Below are 23,108 nucleotides of genomic sequence, written 5' to 3' on the forward strand. Positions count from 1 at the left end.
GAGGTGGGGAGAGGGTGGTGGGAAACCAACAGGCAGAGAATGAAAAAATATCTTTCTAATCCCAATTATCCTTCCAAAAATTCTTGGATTTAAACAGCATCATGTAACTCAACTTGCCTAATATAGAGCTCTATTAATACCGCATCTCCGAGGCATGTGAGTTAACCTGTGTGCCTGAATGCATTTTCTGATTTCTCCTGAGAGACTGAACATATCATGAGTACATACCCCTACAGAGCTAAAGACCTGTGAGGTATATCGGCATTGATTTTGGGAATGGATGTTGGGTGGGAAGTGATGATCGCGGTGTGATTTCAGAGGAAGAACCTACTTAGGAGGTAGGAGAGGTGTCAAGTTTAGCCAATGGAAATAAAAGGAGTTAAAGTAGTAAAATCAGAAGAAACTATATAGATGTGAAAATTTAAGGAGAATTAACAGAACCACCAGAGCGAGAGCAGCCAAGGGCATGGTATTATCTGACCAGGGGGTGTTAAACGTCTCCCAGTGAAGCTGCACTAAGCCTGCTGCACCCCAGCTTCTGCAGTAATAGAACCCCCATCTTAGGGCAATGGAACCATGATGGGAAAGGCCATAACCAAACAAGGAGAAGAGTCTCCAGAGGCAGAATTATGATAAGGAAATTGCTTTGAAAAAATAAGCAAGACTATGAGAATCCTATAAAAATCATTAAGCTCTATAACAATATGCCTAAAGCCATCGTTGATCCAATGTCCAATGAGAAATCCTAGAAAACCATATGCATGTCACATGAGTTTTTTTTTCCATTTAAAGCCTATCCCTGAATCATATGGTTTAGAAATGTTTTCATTTTTTCAGTGACTGATAGAAATGTATGACCTTTAGCTTCTAATACACATATGTGAGCATTTGTAATGTATGTTTGTGCATTATATTTTCCCAACAACCTTCAGTTAAATTTCTAATGTAAGAAACTCAGTGTTCCTAAATGTATCACAAACTAGAATTAGCACTGATAATTCTGAAAGCAAGCAAGCTATTTTAGAGCTAATATTTATCAAATATTTATTATGTGCTGTGCAGTAAAAAAAAAAAAAAATTCCACTTATACCAGTACTTCCTAGAAGATATCGATATGAGTGTCTTTAATAATAATTATACAATAAGCGTAACTTTGGGCTGTTTAAGGTAAGCCAAGTTATATGGTTGTCCTACAGGTAGGGGTCCCTATAGGTGACATTAGAGCCATCCAGGTTTTAAAGAACCATGAACTGAATGAACCCTAGATGCCAGGCAGGTCCTTACTAGACTCTGCTAAAGGCTCTTTCTGGACCAATGAACAGTGGTATCATTTATAGACCTACAGACTTGTTCTAACTTCTCCTGATGGCTATTTTTAAATTATTAATGGCATAATTACCATGAACTATTATTAGCACTTTTGTAGCACTTAAAAATTTTAGATTTTTCCCTTAGCAAACTACTCAGAAAAAAAGGTTAATTTATTAGTTTTCCCTTGTCAGAACAGTAATGAACATAGCCTTTATGTTTTTCAAAATTTCGGTGGTCTTTGTTTTATTCCCCGACAAGGCTAAGACCTGAAGGGGTGGGCCAAGAAGAAGAATCCTTGACAGCTGGCAATAGCCAGCTTGCTAGTTGCTACCAGCCAGCTGTGTGTTCCCCTGGGGAACAGAAACAACTGCACAGAATGTTAACATCAGACGAGGACTCTCCACAATGATGATGTAACAAGATGAAAGCCAATCGACAATCACATCTGAACAGAAATTTTTTTAAAAATCTGTACAATTACAAAAATGACCAAATATTATCCTCCCCTGTAAGTGACTCCTCCTGCTTCTCCAGTGACAACTCTGGCTCCCATCTGGCCCTCTTGTCAGCTAGATGAAAACTAGGATGCTCAATGCTAGAATTGCCCCTTGCTTTCTGACAGTACCCAGTCCTTGAACAGAACCCCCCAATTCCTTTAATCCGCACCAAATTACCTAACTCAGGTTCAAATTCTATAACAATTCCTAACACCCACCCTTTTACTGGATGTCCTATCGTTCCCATTGTGTACAGGCTCCCCTACTGCAGCAAGTTAATAACCCTAATTCTGTTAACCTCAGATGTTCCTGGTGATCTTGGGTTGGTGGGCACTGACAGTCTTTTAGGTTAATTTTCTCATTCAATCCTTACAAAAACCCTAACATATTTTATATTACTAATATTATATATATTACTATATTATAATGATCATAATGCAAATTAAAAATATTTTGAATAATCATTAAGCATATCAATATTAAAATTATATTATGAATATAACATTATAATGTTATTTTATTATAAATATTATTATAATATATATTATTAATATAAAATAATGTAACGTGATAATAAGAATTAATGATAGGATCAATAAGCTTAGGGTGGTTGAGCTCTTTGCCCAAAGTCAAGAGCCAGTAAGGGGCCTAACAGGGGTTTTAACCCAGGTAATCCAACAAAGATAATGCAGTTGAGCCAACAGTAATTAAACTATGATTGTCTCTCAGGAGAAAACAAGCCAATGAGAAACATATTCCAGCTCTGATCTAACAGCTGGCTCTGCCAAGATGGAGAGGAACTGGGCAGGAGTGGTGAGAAGTTAGCACTGGAAGAGATCTAAACCCCGGGCATGGATGGGTAGAGTGAATATATAACCTATCCCAGCCTGGACACTGTTGAGAGTAAAGAAGGGTGATTGTAATCATACACAACAGGCATAGCCTGGGACTGTCCCAAGGAAATCAGGTAGCACGGGGTCCCTAGAGATGGGGTCACCGTGGCTGGTGTTGGAGCCTGCAGGTTACGATGATCATCTGAACCCCAGCCCTATTGCTCCAACTCTCCATGGTCAGGAAGGCGGGACCTGAGTGGGGCACGGGAGCAGCCAGGTACATTCCATGTACATTGCCCCCGAGGGAAAAATAATGCCCATACCTGCAGCCTGCCTAGGGTCCTGGGGTGGGAGAAACTTGAGGGTGGGGTGTGGAAGAAGTTAAGTGCTATTTTGTTTTGGTTTGTACTACCTATGTATTAAATAAGTCTCTTCATTTTTTAAGTGCCTGATATAAATTGAGCTTAATTTGGTCAAAATATGCAGGTGACCTGGAGGAATGATAGATAAATTGAAGTAGAGACTATTGGGCAACAACTTTTAAGAGTAGTTTTAAGCCTAGCTTAAAAATAATCCTGAGTTTATGAAGAAACAACAACAACAACAAATTTCTGCAATGTTTCCAGCAAAGTGAGAGAGCTCATTCATGTCTGCAACTGGACTGTTTCTCGCAGCTCATTACCATATATAAAATTCTACAAGCAAAAGTTTTCTGAATTATCAATTACTCTAGTTACCAGTAAACAATAGTTTAATGTGTCTTTCCCAACTCACAGGGCACTTCAGAATCTTACCATGTTGTAGAATGTTGCAGTTAATTATAATATGTAGCTGTTAGAGACTTTCAGCTCACCTTGGCAGGTCTGGCCTTTTTATGATTTGGCTTTACTACAGATGCAGAAGTTATCAACTTACTGCATGGAGAGTTGGAGCAGTGGACATCACAAATGAACTAATATCACTGATTAAACTGTCATGCAAATAAATGAAAAGTATATAAAAATCAGAATAACACGTTCTTTTTAAAGATAGGTGTGTGAGCTCACAGGCTCAGGAGATGTTAGAAGAAATAGAAAAGATCACACAGCCCAACCTGGCCATTTAGCAGAGGAGGAAGGTGCAATAGCTGGATGAGAAGGCTCATCTGGAGCCACAGACCAGGGACACGCCAGGTTAGGACTAGCCCTTGTATCAACTAGCTCTTAGCCAACATTTTTTCCACTCACCTCCATGCTCAAGGGATTAACTCTTCTGCAAGGTATTGTTTTCCCTTTTTCTCATCAGAAAATTACATCCTTCAGTAATCGTATTTGGTCATGTGGGCTTGCCCAAGATCACTGAACACATGTCTCAGGAAAGACAGTGAACTGCTCAGTGAATACCAACGGGGTGGCGGGAACCACTGTCCCTATGCTCTGCAACTTTAAGTGATGCTGCAGGCAAAAGTTACTTCAGAAACATTCCGTTAACGAATCAGAGCACCAGTGTTGAAGGCACTTACTTGATGGCAGCTTGGAGCTTCTCACACAGAACAGTGAGCACAGAGACAAGGTCATCACAGAGGGACTCTACTGTTGGCCCTTCAAACAAAGGAGGTGACAGGCGTTAGACATCGGCAGGGGGCACTACAGGCTTCCTCAACAGTCCTTCCCATCTTCTGCTTTTGATACTTTCAGGACTGGAAAGATGATTTTCAGATGCTAAGCCTTCCTCAGGTCACCAAAAGGGTCACAGAAAAGAATTAAAGGACCGATTATCCCATCAGTCCTTTCCAAAGTAAAACACTCAAGACAGTCCAGGAAGGAAATAATAGACTATTTATTATAAGTAAAATTCATTCACACTTAACAAAAAAGATTTGGTTAATTTAAGGAACAACACAATTGATAACAATTTTCTCAATATTTAGGCCAGCAGACTATACATGCATCCCTTATTCTGACCTCTTGAATTTCTGGGTCTCCTGAGCCGACTTGCGCTGTATCCCAGAGAGATAAAATATGGTGGCATGGAAGAAAGATGGGCTTTTCATACTAGGAAACTAGGGAAAGGAGGCAAAATAAGTTAGTCTCCATCTTCACCTATTTTAGCTATTTGTCCAGCATCCTCAGGGTACATGGCCTTCATTGTTAAAGGAGCAACAGCCAAGGTCAGAAAAAATTTTCCTTTCAAACATGTTTGTGTCCAGAATCTAGCAACAAAACTCCCACAGAAGCACCGAAGTGTATTGGAAAAAGGCTGAAATTTGGAATCTGTTCAAGTACTGGTCCACAGTTTGCTGACTGTGTGAGCTTGGGTAAGCTTCAGTTTGGCCTTCGGCAAGATGCGATAAATAATAACGAAGTCCCAGCACTGTTGGGCCAAGTGAAGTAACAAGTGGAAGCATTTGCTTTTTTTTTTTTAAATAAAAACCTGTGGAGAGCTATACAAATGTGCCCAAGTGTTTGATGGATGTATATAATGAATGAATGAATGACCATGAGGTCAGAGAAGATGGAGAAAAAAATGGCAAGAATGTAAGAAGGAAAATAAAAATAAAATTGGAGGAGGGCAAGGGAATGAGAAATGGCTGATCCTCAGAATTTAATATTTTAAATGTAGGAACAAAATGAGAAATGATAAAGTACAATGATAAAAGATAGTTTAAAATAAATAAAACCCATAAGTAGTCTTGAAACTCAGTTTTAGGTAAATTTCAAATGAGTCCATCAATTTTTTTACTGATATAGATTTTAAAGATGCATCCTTAACCAAGAGGACTTTGACCTCTTTTTTTAGTTTATAAAATCATCCTACGTTAAAGGAAGACATTACGGGAACTGCAATAGCCAAAAGAGGAAGAGACTGGTGGAAAATCTTGGAGCATACCACTGAGAGCTTCAAAAGGTGAAAGGATGTTGCAGCCCAAGAATGCAGGAAGATGTGACTAAAACAACATGCTCATGTGATGCTTTAGAAAATGACTTAAAGCAGTCATTTTTCTTTCATTTATTCTTTTTCTCCTAACTGTGGCTGTTTAGCTACTTCTTTCTCTCCGTTTCATTCCCTGTCTTTTTCATCTTCTCTCTACCCCGCCCCCCCTTTCCCCATTATTAACCGGCAAAAATATCAAAGAAAAGCAGATTTTTTTCAACATTTAAAAAATTACTGAATAAAATTCAAAATAAAAATTATATTTCAATCAGATAATTTGAATTTTTCATATCTCTGTCAGAAAACAATACCATCAAACATTTTTAAGAAGTCAAAGTGCTTGTCTGTTGTACGTGGACCTTTATTTTTTCCCGTCCTGTGGGTCAGAATGAAAGTTCCTTACCTTGATTTCATCTGCTATTGAAACTGGGCTGTCTGCCCTTCCCTGTGAGGTGACTCATTTTTCATATCAAAAACTCGGTGTTTCACAAATACCCTTCAGGTGAAATAATGAACCTGATTTCATGAAGAGTGACGTAACTACAAAAACTAGCTTCCAGCAGGAAGGTGTGTGAAGAGTTAATTTCCTTGACACAGCTGGAGCTGGGACAAGTATGGTTGGCAGAGGGTGTAGGAACAGAAGGAAACAACGGCTGACTAAAGCTAAGCAGAGCCTCCAAGGAGAATGGGGAACTAACCCGAAAGCTTTTACTCAGTGTTACATCCCCACGCCAAGCACGCAGTAGGTGTTCTTACACCGGCTTTTTAAACTGAATGTGCAAAAATCAAATCCAATACCTTGACTCCTGAATTCCTGCGGGACATCCGGGTTTTCAATTATCTAGTAAGGGAGACACACACAGGACAATTAGGAGATTCAGGCAAGAAAAATCCCGACTGTTCAACAACGGAAAGTTCTAGGAAACAAAGTGTCATCTGAGTGCTCTGGGCTCTGCTAACTTACCTAGGCGCACCCTCCGGCTCTTGATAGCGTTTCATTACTCATGGTACTTATGAAAAGGCTATGATGTCTGAACTGAGGTATCAGTTCCAAAAATAATTCATTCAAGAGTCCACAACCCCCTGGAAATTTAAGCCCCACGGTGCACTTGATCATTCCAGGATGCTGCAGGGCTATGACCTGAGGCAATACCTGCCTAAACAGGTGCGTTCTCTTTGCACAAAAAACAATTTGTCCCCAGGTCACAGACTGCACTCTGACTGGCACCTAATGAATACAGATTCTTAATCGTAAGAAGAATCAGGTTCCTGGACTTCAACATACAGGTCCAAGATGACTGCGGGTCAGAAGCACCAGATTCCTAATTGATGGGGGAGTGTATTAACTTCTGACTGTCTGACCAGACCGACCCTCTAGGCCATCTCTAGGTAGATCTAGAACTATCAGGGTAGAGACAGAACCTGGAGGGAAGGGAGAATAGGAAGGAGAAGACATTTACTGGTAGTAAGATTATTTCCCGTGGTAGGGATAATTCAGTGACTACTGAGCTGCGAGCAGGAAGGCAACCCTTCAGTCTCCCCACCTCTTAGCATTGGGAGATAAACAGAAGGCATTTCCATGCCAATTAACTATCAGATATAAATACCATAGCACTGATCATTTTTAAACTTGTTACAGGCATGTATTTCTACTCTTCTCTGTTCATAAATTTGCAAGCTCAGCAACTTCTACAGTGTTTTGGGAAATGCTATGTTAGTGCCTACAGCTCAGCACATGGATAAATATTAAGTTCAGAACAACATTTTCCGGAGGAAATCCATCTGAATCATTTTTATGGATAGGAGAACCACTACCACCTACCCCCCAAATATTTACATGTGGCATTTTTTTCTTTTTAAAATGAGTAACAACAATTTAACAATGGCTTTTGTCATCGAAATAATTCAATAATAAAGCTCGATAATAACTCAGGGTTTCTGAGGCTACAAAATCAAACTGAGTAATCTGCCTTGGGAGTAGGGGTGGGGAGGGGCTAGACATTAAGTTGAAGATAGATTTCGTGCTAAGCTTTTGGCATTCTAGATTTATTTTCTTTCCACTGTATTTAAGTCTTTCTAATTCTGAGATGGCCCGTGATGTCCTTCCAGTGATGGGTCATGCTAAGCACTATACACATCTTCTGCAAGTAATGCTAAGTGCCCCATGGGAGAACATGCAGCCTACTTAGCGTGAGTCTCACCAATCCTAGGGACCACTCCCCTTTAATAGCTTTTTAAAAAATAACCGTTCTTAGGTGGCAAAACTTATGTCTCCCTCTACTAAACATCGTAAGTGCTTCAAATATTAGCATCCTGAGAATCATGTTTTTCTGGGACACAAAAACATCTCCAGGGATCTCATGAGTAATAGAAAGGAAATTAACAGGAAACACTAATTTTCTATCTCGTTTGGGATCTTGCCTCCGGATGGGGTGAGTCCAGATGGTCAGTGATGAGCGGGACCAGAAGGTTGACTAGCCACACAGTACTTAGGACAGAGGCAGACAACCCTCTAGTTTTATCCAGACCTCTACAACTATACCTGTCACCACTGTTACAGAGAGCAAGATAAGCTAAAAAGCTGAGTCGTTTTACTTAAAACCCCAAATTCTCCTAATTAAAAATTTAAAAATATAACGAAATAAACTATCATAATTGAAATCACTTTGAAACTACAAAGTTTCATTTAAATGCTTTACCTTAAAACATTAGTGTTATAGTATTTCCCATCATGTTGCCATTTAGCAAGGATGGAACATGATCATATACCAGTATCAGGACTCTCAACATCTTTGTTTCCATTAAGAAACTTTTTTCTCTTAATGCTTTCTGCTTATAGATTTGAATTTCTTTTAAACTAATATATCTATACCATCATATGCAAAACCTTAGTATAAATGAAATAGTTTTTAACAAAGAGTAAGCTAATATAATAAAAATATCTCAAGTTTAAATGATTTTTAATAAAAACTTGGGCTTTAGATATAGCAAACAGAGAAGAAAATCAGTATTTGTTTTTTCAGATTAGTGGATTTAAAAAAAACAAAAAACAAAAAAACACTGGCTGCCAGACTGCATATTAATAACCTGGATTGGGAGTCAGTGAGGAGACTAGGGCTTTTGTTCTGGCTCTTTCACTGATACGCTCATTAATTTTAGATTTCAATTTCATCTCTCTGGGCTTCATCTTCCCCAGCTGTTTTTCTGAGGAATAAAAGAACTTGACCAGATAATCTCTAAGGTTTCACTCAATGCCATGATTTTCTAAAAATTAGAAAAGAATTGAAGTTAAAAATTAGAAATGAACTCTTCATTTCTGTAAAATTAATTTCTGAGATATTTTGGATTGCCATTGAGATTTCCTATTCTAAAAAATAACTAATAAAGTGTTCATTTCAGAATACTTCTTGCAGATTTTAAAAGAAGTTTAATCTGAATTATTAGAGGCATTTTTTTTTTAAAAAAAAACACCTATTTTGAAGAGGAATCATCTCCTCAATTAACATTCCCAGGAGATAACATATACAAGAAACTGACTACATTTACATTTTTCCCAGGAATGCTCATTTTAGACAATCTGCTCAAGTTTAGAGCAAAAAGCTCGAGTGGGCTTTGATGACAGAGAGAGGACAAATTCAGCTTTTCCCTGATGGCACCAGCAGGTGAAGGAAACCTCCTGCCCCAGCCTTTTATTTCACAAACAGAAACATATGCACCAAGCCTCAAAGCATGTAATTAATTAACTGCTAGTAATTTTTCTTAATTCTGAATTTACTTCTGTTTGTTAATACATCACAATATTTTTATATAAAATTGTTCAATCTGAGATGTTTAAAACATGATTTTAAAAGAAAAGTGAATTTTAAATTAATGACTAAAAAAATGACCGAAACCATATGGAAAAATAACTCTCCAAGCTTTGGAGTGAAACAGGCAAAGATACATTTAAAGAGTTTAATTTATATAAATAAATGTTCTTCTGAACCAAGCCAGCCCTTCCTAATGTTTCAGTAGGAAGCAGCCCTGGCAGGGGGAGGGGAAGGCATATAGGACGTGGGACACTTAGCATGCGGTTACACAGAGACACTGGCAAGACCGGAATGAACGTGTGGGTACCGAGAGGCTCACCGTATTCTCCTGCCTTTGTCGTAACTGTAAAGTCAAGTCACTCAGCATTTGACTGAGAGTTGCCCGCACAGCAGTGTTTATACTACGCTGGTGACAGCTACATATGTATGTTTCAATGCACACCTGGTAAAGAAATAAGACAGCAACATACACGATCTGTAGATATCAGTTCATTACCAACATGCTTTGGAGTTAATTGGAGAGGATGTTAAATCTCTCTTAAATAGAAAGTCAGCCTGATTTAAGACTAGTTGTCAATGAGTACTACTAAATATGTATTTTAAATCCCTGGGAATTTGTTTTTAATCATATAGGAAAAGTAATCTTTCCCTAAAGATTATCACTCTTAGAAGCTTATTATTCTGAGCATCACAAAAGAATGCAAATTAGTGATTTTTAGATATGCCAAATAATTCTACCTAGAACAAACTCAGGTGGCTAGAAATTAATCAGGAAAAGTTCTCTCCATGGCAAAACAGGAACAGAATTTAACTCCTGAGTTATGAAGTGTGGGGAAAGGGTTAATGAAACCCTTTCTCCTCTATAAACAAGTTTGACCTTGGATTAAGTCTCCAGCTGTGTTCTTTTGGAAACCTGATAAAAGTGGGACAGTTAGCTGTGTTACTAGGCAGCATGGCTTAGGGTAAAAATGTCCCCCGATTACTAAGCTGCATCTGAATTCGGAGAACTGTGAACGAACTATAAAAACCTGGTGAGAAGTTTCCCTGGGTGACTGTTGTCATTGATCACACCCTCTGGGACCTCTGCCAGCTCAGCTCATGCAGTTGTTACAGATTATTGGTTCCTACATAGTTGAAACCTGGGGATGCTAAGCCAAGGTGACTCTGTACCCACAAAGGTGGCTCTCATCTTCTTGCTCCTAAGCTGACATTTGAGAGCCAGCAACTAGCCTCTGGACTGCAGCAAGGACTCCTGTGAAAGATAAATGCCTGCCGTTGCCCTACTTCTGTTTCCTGTCCTATATCCTGCTAAGTGAACATAACGCCAGTTGTGGTCTAGTCGGGTCATGTGAGTCTGAATGTCTAGCTGAACATGAGAAGACTTCCTGATGGCTGCTGCATGAAGAAGTCCCAATTTTGGGGAAAAAAAAAAAAATCTCTCATTTGATGGTGATGTTGATGTTAAATGGCATGACTTTTCAGATTTTACTGCCTCTAATTCTTTTGGAAGCTATAGGAATGGGCATTGACAATAAATGCATGCTTTAAATTTGCCCACTTTTTCCTCTCCATAAGATATGTTATCCTTTCCATTTTCCAAGCATATTTAGTCCCACAAAAAGAAAAAAAGGGGGATTTAATGTACCTAAATTATTTTTCTAGGAGTAACTCCAAGACTATCTACAATGAAAATACAGGGTTCTCACCCAAATGGCAAATTTAATTTGATGATTGATAACTGAAACAAGAGAGAAACTAAATGTTAAGCTTTGTTGCTGCTACTGCTTAAGCTAGACCTTTCTGCCGGGCCTCATTATAATAACCTTTTTGGTAAAATTAACTAGGTAAAAGTAAATATTTTCTAACAGTTTAATTTATCTCCTATTGAATGCTTAATATTCCAAACAAGCATTGAAAACTCAACAGTGTATTTGGAAGTTGGCTTAGATTAATTCATTTTAAGTTAAAAAATAAGAGCAAGTTCCAAAATATTTGTTTTTCAAACTACCATTTAGGGTATATCAGTTTTAAATTCATTTTCTTAAACAATCGTGGATTATAATGGACCTGAAGGTACAATTTATACATACTTAGAAAAAAACATGTTTTAATCTTGAAAGGCTTTTACTTTTGCATGTGATGAAATAGTTTAAAAACTGTGAAAATACATCTGAGTGAGGTATTTCACTTTGATGAAATCAAATTCTCCACAGTGTAATTAGGCACACTCGTACTATTTATACCTTAGGATTTAACAGTTTTCTTTAAATCTTATACTCTCCCAAGAAACCTTTGTAAATGTTGATCTTTAAGATCTCTAAGCTCTGACATTATAAATTTAAGGGGGAATTTTAAGCCTTAGACGCACTAAAGATGAAGAGTAGCTATCTGGAGAGCTGAACTATACACTTAACATAAATATGATTTTCCTGAATACTGAGAGCCATCTATATCCTCCCTTAAAAAACTCTATCAGTCCCTTTAGACCCAAGAAAGAAAGCACACATGAAGAACTGGATTTGAAGCAACACAAACAGTGCTGTAAACAGATGAACTTCACAAGTAACAAATGTATTTGAGTTTTAATGTTACCACCATTTTTAATGTTTAGGTGCTATTACTACACGTACAACACTGGAAATGACTTATTCCAAGAGGCGTTTTATTAAGGGAAAAGATAGGCATGTTTAGTCTGCTTAAAAAAAAAAGATTAATCTAAGGAGCTCATTCTACTAAAGTTGGGAGTATAAATACTGAATATGACAAAAGGGTATCCTTTTAAATATAAAAATGATCATGTATCTGATAATATCACTTTCTTTAGGTACTCAGAAAGAAATGCTTTATCAGTTATCCTGACATCTTCTAAAGAAAAGTTTCTTTAACTTGCTATATTAATAATAAATTGGTAAATCCGAAAGGTTTGCAGAACTATGTTTCCCCTTAAAAACCTGACCATTGTAATTCGAGACCAGTGATTTTTCACTTTGTGAATGTTTTTCTTTCTATACCTCAGGGCAGTGCTAAGATGAGCACATTGAATCAGAGAAGCTCAGAGAACACCATGTCCAAAGTCAGGCTGAGTTTCTGGAAAAGGAGCTCATCAATTTCTTCTTTTCATATATCTTGTATCAGTTCTGTCTCCCCATGCCCTTTGCTTTCGTGGTGCAGAACTGACACTTAAAAAGCCTCAGTCCTGCACCTCTGCCAGAGGCTCAAAGGGCAAGTCAAATACCTTGTGAAAAGCCACAGGTCCCTGATCGCCAGGGAATGCACGAAGACACAGGGCAGTGAGGAGTTTCGTAAGGGACATTTTGATCATTTCATGCATTTGTGGACATCTAGCTTTATGGCATGCTAGACGCAACTGAGGGCAAAAACATACATCGTTAATGAAGCAAAACAGACCCCAAAAGCAGAAGGAACAAGAACAAGAAAACACAAGTTTGCAAGCCATACATAAGCAATACAAGTTTTGTATCACCGAGTCAGCAGACTGATAAATAACAGTACTAGGTTACAACCACGGTGTAATCACTATTATTAAATATGAAGCAGCATAGTGGAATGTAGCAGATATTCAATATACATTAACCAAAGTGATAATAAATTTTAAAGAAGCTGCCACAGTAGAAGTTTGCTTAGCTTTACAAAGTACGTATGACCTTCACTTTGTTGAACTGTGCATTTACCTTCTCTTCCCTATCTGAATGGGGTTAGTGGCATAGCTTTGTTAAAACAGTGCATGGTACTGACTAATGAGTTCTATAAAGAGAAGAGCTAGTATGTTTCCAACTGGAAAATTTTTACGGAGATGACAATTTATGGTGATAAAAATAGAAAGGATCAGAGATTAAGTAAGCTACAAGAAAGCAGAAATGTCTCTTATATGAATGCTTGCTGATCACATTAGAACCAAAGGAAATTTTGATGATCCCTTTAAGTCTGAACTCTGTTATATCATGACGACAGCTCAGTGGCTCTGCCGTTCCCAGGGCAACAGCAGTAACAGGTGGGTATGTGACAGGAGGCACCTCATCAAATGGGTCCTGTTGATGCAAACACACAGGCACACACACATACATACACACAGACAGAGTGAACTGAAGTTGTTTTATTATTCCTAAGAAATACCTGTGTAAGTTAATCTGATCCCATGCTTGGGTAGGGAAATTTGCTGGTTTTCCTTTTGGATCTCAACTTACAAGGAAATTCTTAAAGTGCCCAGGCATTTACGGAAAACTGATTGTGACTTCCTTCTTCCTCCTCCATGTTCTTCCTGGCTTCAGCTGGCATATTAAAATGGCTTAAGACCCCTCAACCCATCAATGCCTGCACCTTCTCAGGCAGAGCCTTCTGCTTTGTCTACACAGGGTCTACCAAACTCTAGCCTCTGTCCAGTGAACCAACCCAAAATGAAGTAGAGGTGATCTCTGCATTGCTCAATGTGTCTTCTAACTCCAAATAAGTTCTTCAAGAGCCATGCAAGTCAGAGGTTAAAGGAAAGTGGAGAATGTCTTGCAAAGGACTAGTTCCCTCAAAGCCTATCTGGTAGTAAGTAGTCAAAGAACAGACACCTTAGAGGAGTCAAACCAGAGTCAGTAAAGAGACTGGCCCACGAGGAAGGAAGGAAAGAAAGAGTTTCTGGAAGGAAAAGTGGAGAAGCTCCTTAGAATGGGGTTTCCTCAATCCAGTAGCCTCAGCTGGTTTAATGGGCCAGTTTCCTTGCTCGGTCTTCTTGCCAGGAGGTGGGGCTACCCCTCCCAGTCTTAAAGAGAACAAGACAAATAAGATGCTTCCAGGATAAATGGACCAAGTAAGTCATCTGTGTACTTTTTTTCCGGGTTATATCTGGAGACTATCAGCTCCTTAATTGTAAAATATTTTATTTGAGGTATGGCTCAGAAATAATGCTTCCACATTAGAGTAAAAAAAAAAAAAAAGGATCACTGAATATTTAAAGAGAAGTCAGCCCAATTAAAATAATACTTTAGTGACAACTAGAACCATTACATCAGAATCTTTGGCAGCAGGTCTTGAGCTTCAGTGTTTTTTAAGTTCCCTGGCATAACAAGTGGAACTATTGCTAAACTCCATATCCTCTGATGATAACGTAATGTTCAGAAAAGATAAACTGAGTATCAATATGTAAAGATACCCAAGAAAGTGGCATATGCCTGATGGTCACTTGAATCTACGGTCACAAAAAAAGTAAAATGCATCAATACTTCTGCTTTACATGTAAAACCACCATACAGCCATTCTCTAACTAAATGCCTTGGTAAGGTCCAAAGTGGATAAGAATCCAAAGAATTTCAGTCAGTTGCTATATTAATATGGCAAGATTTCACTAACATTTTCTACGACTGAGGGTAGCCAGGAAGCAATAGTATAGCATAGTGGTTAACAGCACATATTTGAAATATAAAAAGCCTAGATTTGAATATCTAAAAAAAAATTTTTCAATATTGTTTTTTATTTATAAACAAATCAATATAAAATAAGTCTAGATGGCAGTGGGGGGAGCTTACTTACCAAGGAAGCATGTGGAAAGTGGAGTGGGTGCAATCAGACTCCCGCCTGGAGACCCCTCCCTCCCATCCACCTTCGGGCTTTCCTGGCCTGAAATCACTGGGCAAGCAAATTAACCTCCCTTTCTCCGGGATTCTTTATATAGCTTGGTCATGGTAAAGATTAAAAGAGAACGTGTGGAAAATACAATACTTGTTGACATGCCCTAGGAACTCAACCATCAGTAGCTACCATTATTAACCACTGTTTTGGAATTGAGGGATGGAGGATGGATGGAGTAAAAAAGGGAGGTTCCTGAAAGTAAAAATCTTAAAGAAAAAAAAAATGGTCTTTGAGAGAGACTCTGCTTGAACTTGATAACATGCTACAGGATCAAAGACTGGAAGTTTCCCATGACTAAGATCAAACCAGCAAATACACATTTACAAACAAGGCTTTCTCACTTAGAAAAATCCCATAGAGCAACCTTCAGCAGGCATGAGAATATGCTCCAAATCTTACCAATGAAACAATATCATTAACCATCTTCAAATCAGCTTCACAGAGCTTCTTGTTATGGCACTACCTCTTCCTTTAACCCCAAGGCCTTGGTGATTTTTACTTCCACAGCTTTTTCCTACGTTCAGGTAACTATCCTCGGAACACTCAACACATCTGCTAATTTGTGCATAATAGTAGGAGAAATACTAAGGGTCCAGCTTTCAACCAATGAAGAGAATTTTGTATCCATACAGAGTTTTAGTAATGATAATTCATGAAATTAAACAGAAAACACATGTTGGATATTTCATAACTGTCCAATTCTAAATTCGGTTGATATTTCTTATTCCTCCTGCATCATAGAAGACCCTATTCTGAAAAACTGTCATTATTGCAGTTTAATTAAGCAAGTTAAAGTTGGACACACAAATGAAGGCTGCCCTCTTAGTTACATTTTCAGTGCTTAATGATCCTTTTATCCTTTTATAGTTTCAGCAGTACCTTGGGAAAACAGACTCATTTTTCATACTTAAGCACACATCCCATTTCCTGATCAACAGGTTCCAGGGTAAACACTATTCTTGAGTAACAATCAATGCAGACAGAGTAAGAAAGAAGAGAGTGTGTGGATTCTCTCCCAACATTTCCACAGGGGTTTTAAATGATTTACTTTAAGGTATTTTTATAAATTGTTTCCCTAGCTATATCAAAAGTGACAATAGGAGAAAAGATTTTTTTTCTTGAAGTTAAAGACTTATTTTTATGAGAAATTCAGCCACAACCAAGAAAGCTTCCAGGAGCTAAGTGGTAGTTTTAGGCTGAAATGTCCTGGTTTAAAAATAGAGATGCAGATTTTTCAAAGGCTAAATTAGCAGGTGGAAAGCACTTGAGAACATGCAAAAACCTGCAAAATCATTGGGTTTCACTATGTCTACAGAATACCATTATTTTTGTGGCAGTATAACTCTCTTTTGTAGTTAATGCTTCCTGTTGATGAAAAAGTATTTCTTAAGCAACTTCTGTGGTGAAAAACCAAAAGGTTCTAAGCTATTTTGCAAATTTGAGGAAATATAAAATGTAGGCAATGTAAGAAAAATACTTATACCTATCATGTGTATCTGAAGTAAACAATGATTTCAAATAAGTCTACTACTATCCTTCCTTAAATTACCCATACGTAATGCACTTAATAATCTAACAGCTGTAACTACTGACCCATAAGCTTCTATTTATAAATTGTTCTTATGCTTTTCATATAAATAGATCTACTCCATGCTCGTCTTATGCCAGATTACATAAATATGGATTCGGGGAGGAGGTATATTTTTTTTTTCAATTCTTGTACATTTTATTTATTTATTTTTTAAAAACATCTTTATTGGAGTATAATTGCTTTACAATGGTGTGTTAGTTTCTGCTTTATAACAAAGTGAGCCAGTTATACATATACATATGTTTCCATATCTCTTCCCTCTTGCATCTCCCTCCCTCCCACCCTCCCTATCCCACCCCTCTAGGTGGTCACAAAGCACCGAGCTGATCTCCCTGTGCTATGCGGCTGCTTCCCACTAGCTATCTATTTTACATTTGGTAGTGTATATACGTCCATGCCACTCTCTCACCCTGTCACATCTCACCCCTCCCCCTCCCCATATCCTCAAGTCCATTCTCTAGCAGGTCTGTGTCTTTATTCCCGTCTTGCCACTAGGTTCTTCATGACCTTTTTTTTTTTTTTCCTTAGATTCCATATATATGTGTTAGCATACTGTATTTGTTTTTCTCTTTCTGACTTACTTCACTCTGTATGACAGACTCTAACTCCATCCACGTCATTACAAATACCTACATTTCATTTCTTTTTATGGCTGAGTAATATTCCATTGTATATATGTGCCACATATTTTCAAAGGTTGACAGTGGGCCTTATTGGCGGAAACACATACTCAGAAGGAACAGTGGGATAGCTCTGTGGCAGTTTAAACCATTAAAGCGTTTTAAGAAATATGTTTGCTATATATCAAGCAATGACAAATGGGAAGGAGAAAACGTGGAGACGACTGGGCAGGAGAAGATGATGAAAGACAAGGGAAGTTAGAAGAATCAAAATCTTGCACTTCTTAGGGGCCACCATTGAGAGGATTCTGCTGCTGTGTGGGCGTCCCTGCTTCGTGGAGGGGGCTCGATTAGCCATGGCAAAGAGGCACGGCAGACCTTGCCTGGGATTTAGGTCTATAAACCCAGCAGAACACTATCTTTAGATCTCATTTTAATGAGATTATACCAATATTCACTTGTGGCAGTGCTTCTCAAACTCTAATACGCTTATGCATCCCACAGGGTATCTTATTACAAGGCAGATTCTTATTCAGACGTCTGGGTTGGGGCCCGAGGACCTGCATTTCTAACAAGCTCCCAGGTGCTGCCATGCATCTGCCGAGTGGACCACACTTGAGGCTTCAGAGCATCAGAGCTCCTTTCAATATGGTTTTACAACACAGCTTGTTGGAGAGAAGAGTAACGATCAGAGCAGTGATGTTCAACTTGACTTCTGCAGTGGAATCAACCGGAGGCCTTTACAAAATTTGTTTGCCCAGGTCCCTCCAAGACCAAAAAACTCAGAATTTCTAGGGCAACCCTAGGCATCTTATTTTTCCTAATACTTCCCAGGTGATTCGAATATGCAGCCTTTGAAGAGAACCACCAACATAAAAGTAGGGCCTCCGATGCTTTGCAACTGTAAGTATCCCGTACGTAAGAGCGTTCGTTTCAGGAGGGTAAAGAGAAGTCAAAGTTTAATCGAGTAACTACTGAAAACAGTCAGCCTTATACAGGAACCTATGCAAGCTTGTATAAGCCTGTCTCTAGTTCTGATCTTTAATCATTGTTGGTAGTGAACTGAGGCATGCTATTCTCTTAAGAAAGAGATCTATTTTAAAGATAAAAGGCAAGATCACTTCAACTTCAACACCGTGTCTGCCGGGTGCTCACGCCTGGGAACGGTCTGGATGAGGGCAAGGGTAGCCCCTTTGCGAATTACCACTGATTTCCACGGGGCAAGTGTAGGGCCCCTGTGAGTGTCCCTTCCACAACCAAACTACGGCAGCACGTGCTACAGGGTATAAAGACCAAAAGCTCAGTCATACCGACCAGGCTTGCTTCCTGGTTCTATCACTTCCTAGCTGTGTGGCTAGTACAACAGTACTGTCGTGCAGGTTATGTGATCTAATACAGGGAAAGTTCTGAGAACGGTGCCTGGCAGAGAGCTAAATATGTACTAAAGGTAGCCATGTAACGTTGTCTTAGCCATGTAATATGTACTTATCTCTTGCCACCAAGAGGGATGTTATGTTTTCAAGCCTCCTCAGAATGATCAGCTCTGAGAGGGAATGGCCACAGAGAGCCCAGAGCTCTAGCTAATGCCTGGTGGAAGTACTCTGCGTTGCAGCCAAGCCTGATGGATAAAAGATCCACTATTCTCAGCAGGAGAGCACTTTCCAGGGTGTTTTTATCACTGGCTTTTTGATCGGTGCCACTGGATAGAGTGAGCCCCTGGTGCTGGCCTCTGCATGCCCGTCCTGCTCCTGGATCACTCTGCTTCTCTCAGCAGACTGGCGTGTAGATGTCCTCACCCATGGACTGGCCAGCTGCAAGAGTTGGAGTCTTACTCCCCTGAACCTGGTGTCCACGCCAGGTCCAGGCTAGCACAGAGGAGCGATTCTGCACTCTGCCATTTATCAAAAGCACTTTGAAGTGGTGACCACTGTGGTCCTTACAAAGCAGTCTCCATCCCCCTGCTCTGCTGGAGAATCTGCTGTTTCCAGTCACCAGAAAAGAGTGGGGCGTCTAAGTGAGGGCTGGGGGAACCTGCAGCCTCAACTGTTAAGTTCCACCGCGGACAGGGAGGTGGTAGGACCTTCTTGTGGATCTATAGGAGAGGCGGGGCCTAAAAACATCTTCTGGGAGCCTGCGTACTGTCAAGGGAAGGCCCCCGCTACCAAATACAGGATGAAAAGTTTATTTTTAAGATCTTTGCCAAGTCCTTCCTTCAGAGGAATGCAGTCCGAAGCCTCCATCCTGAACAATAAGTCAAAGCTAGCATTGGAAGTAACGCATCTTTCCGTGATGGTCTGACCCCTGCTTCATGACCTTCATGCTGACATTCTGCTGGGAACTCTTCCAACTAGGGGATCTCAGTGGGCTGCAGGAGGGGCAAGAAGGGGAAGTAAGCTTGCTACTGTTGTCTCAGGAAGCTAGTCCAGTTGATGACCCGTCCCTTCAGGGTCCTGGCCGTGTCAACATTATTTGGTGGAAGCCTGGACGTCGTCATCAATCTGCCGCTCCAGGAGAGCAGCAGCTAACCTTGACCCAGCATTTACTATGCGGCTGCCTGCACTGAAAGCTTTTTACATGGATTCTCTTTCTTGTCTAATCAGCACAACCACACTAGGAGATAGCGAGATAGGTGCTGTTAGCACTGCTTTTACACAGAGAACAAACACAAGCCCAGGGAGGTATCTAAGGCAACACCACTGGGAGGTGGTAAAGCCAGGATTTATACCCAACCAGTGCAACTCAAGAGCCCACGCTGTCACCACCAAGCTCAAATGCCTTTATCTTTATATCACTCTTGGGCTGAGATTTTTAAAAGAAAAAAAAAAAATTTTTTTTTCCTTTATAGGTTCTGGTAGAGACCACTGTGTTTTGATGTTTCATCCTATCTAGACAGGTCTGCCACCTCTCTACTCTGGCTTCCAGATCCCCTCTGAAATCACCCTTGACTTGGGTGGCCCATGGCAGTGTGTATCTGCTGTTCGGGAATGACATCTCGAATCTTTCAGATTCTCATTCAAAAACTCATCCCTGTGAGATGATAAAGACCTCCCCCTCTCAAAGGGAGCTTGGGGATCCCTGGTGGCCTCCCCAGTCCTGAGGGTCCTATAACAACCAATCCCCTTCCCCATACCCTTCCTGGGCAGGGGTCGAGCTAGGCAGTGGCTGGGCAGTGACACGCTGCATTTCCCTTCTCGTCCCTTCACATGGCAAAGAAATAACAAGCCTCTTACATGCCAATCCTGTTTCTTGCTCTGATCAAAACTACATTTGTCACTTTGAAAGCAAACCGGCATGAGGTATCTAAAATAGTCAAACTCATAGAAACAGAGAGTAGAATGGTGGTTGCACGGTGGGGGGAGGAGGAGGGGGAAATGGAGAGTTAATATTCAATGCGTATAAAGTTTCAGTTATGCAAGATGAATAAGTTCTAGAGATCTGCTATACAACACTGCACTATGGTTAACACTACTGAATTGCATACTTAAAAAGTCTGTTAAGATCTCATGTTGTGCTCTTACCATAGTTAATAAAAAAAAAAAGCAAACCTACCAATGATAAGATCACTCACAAATATCTCTTAAAATTCAACTAAAAATACTGATAGCTATTCTATTTCTTTACTTATATAGTGAAACATACAAATGTGGTAAAGAAAAGTGTTCTTTCTCCCTACATAAATATGCATTTGAGAACTGATTTATGTTGTAGTGAGGGGTCAGCTGTCTGTTTTTCTTTTGACTGACACATAAAAATGTTCTATGTGCAAAAAAATAATTTCCTCTCAGTTTTCACTCTTCAATGCCACATAATACCATAAAAGCACACGTATCAGCCAATATAAATACTACTCATGATAATGTTAACTATGTATGATGATGGATATGTTAATTAGCTTGACTGTGGTGACTATTTCACAATGTATATGCATATCGAAACATGGAACATTTTATTTGTTGGTTATACCTTGATAATGATGAGAAAAAGAAGAAAAAAGAAAACATGCCCAAAGTGCTAAGCATCTACCTGGTATACTCAATAAATGGTAATCATTAGTGTTAAAAAAAAAAAAAAAAATACCCATGACTGCTGATAGTTAGGCTTTCTTTTTCTCTATAATTTCAGAATTCAGAATATCATTGGCTCCTTGAGGTCTACATGTGTACTCTTGTCAAAACATACAAATCCTGAAGATACTCTTTTCAAGAAGTGGCAGGAAATTCACTCTAACCGTAGTAAAGTACAGCTTTGGAATGATGCTGTTTCCAGAATGTCTGAATGCCAGACATTCAGGAAAGCAAGTTTTCTGTTGGACATACTCCTGGGAGTGCTGAAGGTACACATTACTCTAGGCGGCAATACAGATGGAAAAGAGAAGGCTTTCCAATGATCGTTACAAAATGCATTCATCAGGGTTTAGGAGACGGGGATGCAATTTAATCAATAAACATCTCCCCTAAATCTCACACTTGGTTTCTTAAAAACCATTAAAAAAAAAAAAATCAAATTCTCTTCAGTCAGTCTTAGGAAAAATAGTAAGTGCAATACCTAGGTGTAGCAGCGTCGGGAGAACCGGTACTGTTATTTCCATGGTTAAAGCCTCAAGTCAAGCCAACCAAAGCATGCAGAGCACCAACTAAGGATGGTGGTCCACATAGCCTGCTTCCCACAGATCAACTCCAGAGTGGAAATTCCCCACAATAATGATCAGAGAAGGGCTCACCCCACTGCTGCGGCTTGGCTCCACCCCAGCATTTATCCCAGGTGGGGGTAAAGCAGCTGTGAGCAGACAGCACACACAAGCAGCACTCGAGGGTCTGGGGAAAACGGGTACTCACCTCCGCGATCTTCAGCACTGCGCTCCCATTCAGGTCAAAGGTTGGGGTGTAGGTTATGCAGAGTAAAACCTTTAACAGCCAGGAGGCAGAGGAGGAAGGACGAGAGAAGGAAGTAAAAGTTTAGAAATAAATTTCCATTTTACATGTTATCAGTGCAGTCCTGCTTTTTATGACTCTTTCGCTCTTTGCTTTTCATATGTTTCTTTCCATCCCACCCGCTGCTCTCTAATTAGTGACCACACACTGCCCAATAAAATAGAGACTAATACTTGTAAAAGGAAGAAGCATTGTAAGCCTGGCCAGAGATGGCTTTCTTCAACAACTCCAGGTCTGCCCAGTAACAGAGAAAACCAAATGGCCAGGCTCACTGCTACGTCCTGCACGCGAACCACCTAGACTGATATTTTTACTAAGTGCCGTTATTACTGTCCTCATTTTACTGACAAGGAAACTGAAGCTCCCAACGATTAAATAAGCTGCCAAAGTCACGCAGGTACCAGCTGTGGAGCTGAGATCTGAACCCAAGTAATCTGACTCCATGCCCTGACGGACCATGCAATACTGTCTCTACATCTTCCTAGACCCGAGAGTCACTGTATTTTTCGGTTTCTGTCGCCTTCCCAGATCCACGTGGGATTAGACATTCTTTTTTATGGGCACTTTCTTCTTTCCTTCTTTATTTCCCCCAGAACCCTGCCTGGGGCTTATTTTTTATTAGTTCCAGGTTCCCCTTATTCTCCAAGTTACATAGACAGTGAGTCGATGACATTTACAAGATCTTTAAAGACCACTAAAAATTCCACTTTCTACTTGTAGAGCTATTAGGGAATAGATCAATAAAAGCCCAGGGCATTTTAAGAATTGCTTCTAATTTTATAGATAAAAGGCTAGATGCTCCCCTGTCCATTTGGCTTCTGACGCTGCAAATTATCTCGCCGGTGGTCCCAGACGTGAAATTGCTGATGTCTGCTCCTTGATCCCCAAACCCAACAGCCATGTCCTGCCTGCAGCTTGGCCTGTCAGCGGCAGCCTCAGAGGATGTTTCTCACCTGGTTCTGCCTAACT

General features: G+C 39.7%; 1 protein-coding gene across 4 annotated transcripts in view; it reads right to left on the minus strand.

Moving 5' to 3' along the window:
• ARFGEF3 (ARFGEF family member 3) overlaps positions 1-23,108 on the minus strand; it is a 198,460-nt gene that overhangs the window by 96,296 nt on the left and 79,056 nt on the right. For 2 of the 4 annotated variants that reach the window (XM_082474365.1, XM_082474368.1), the window contains 4 exons: positions 22,044-22,112; positions 9,683-9,805; positions 6,353-6,395; positions 4,143-4,221 (listed from right to left, as the gene is read on the minus strand). In XM_082474365.1, coding sequence (XP_082330491.1) covers positions 4,143-4,221; positions 6,353-6,395; positions 9,683-9,805; positions 22,044-22,112 — 314 coding nt within the window. Of the gene's footprint in view, positions 1-4,142; positions 4,222-6,352; positions 6,396-9,682; positions 9,806-12,598; positions 12,731-22,043; positions 22,113-23,108 lie in introns of all 4 variants that reach the window. The other 2 variants (XM_082474367.1, XM_082474366.1) reach the window with 2 other exon arrangements.

Source organism: Balaenoptera physalus (assembly GCF_965194825.1).
Source record: "Balaenoptera physalus genome assembly, chromosome: 9".
Taxonomy (NCBI): domain Eukaryota; kingdom Metazoa; phylum Chordata; class Mammalia; order Artiodactyla; family Balaenopteridae; genus Balaenoptera; species Balaenoptera physalus.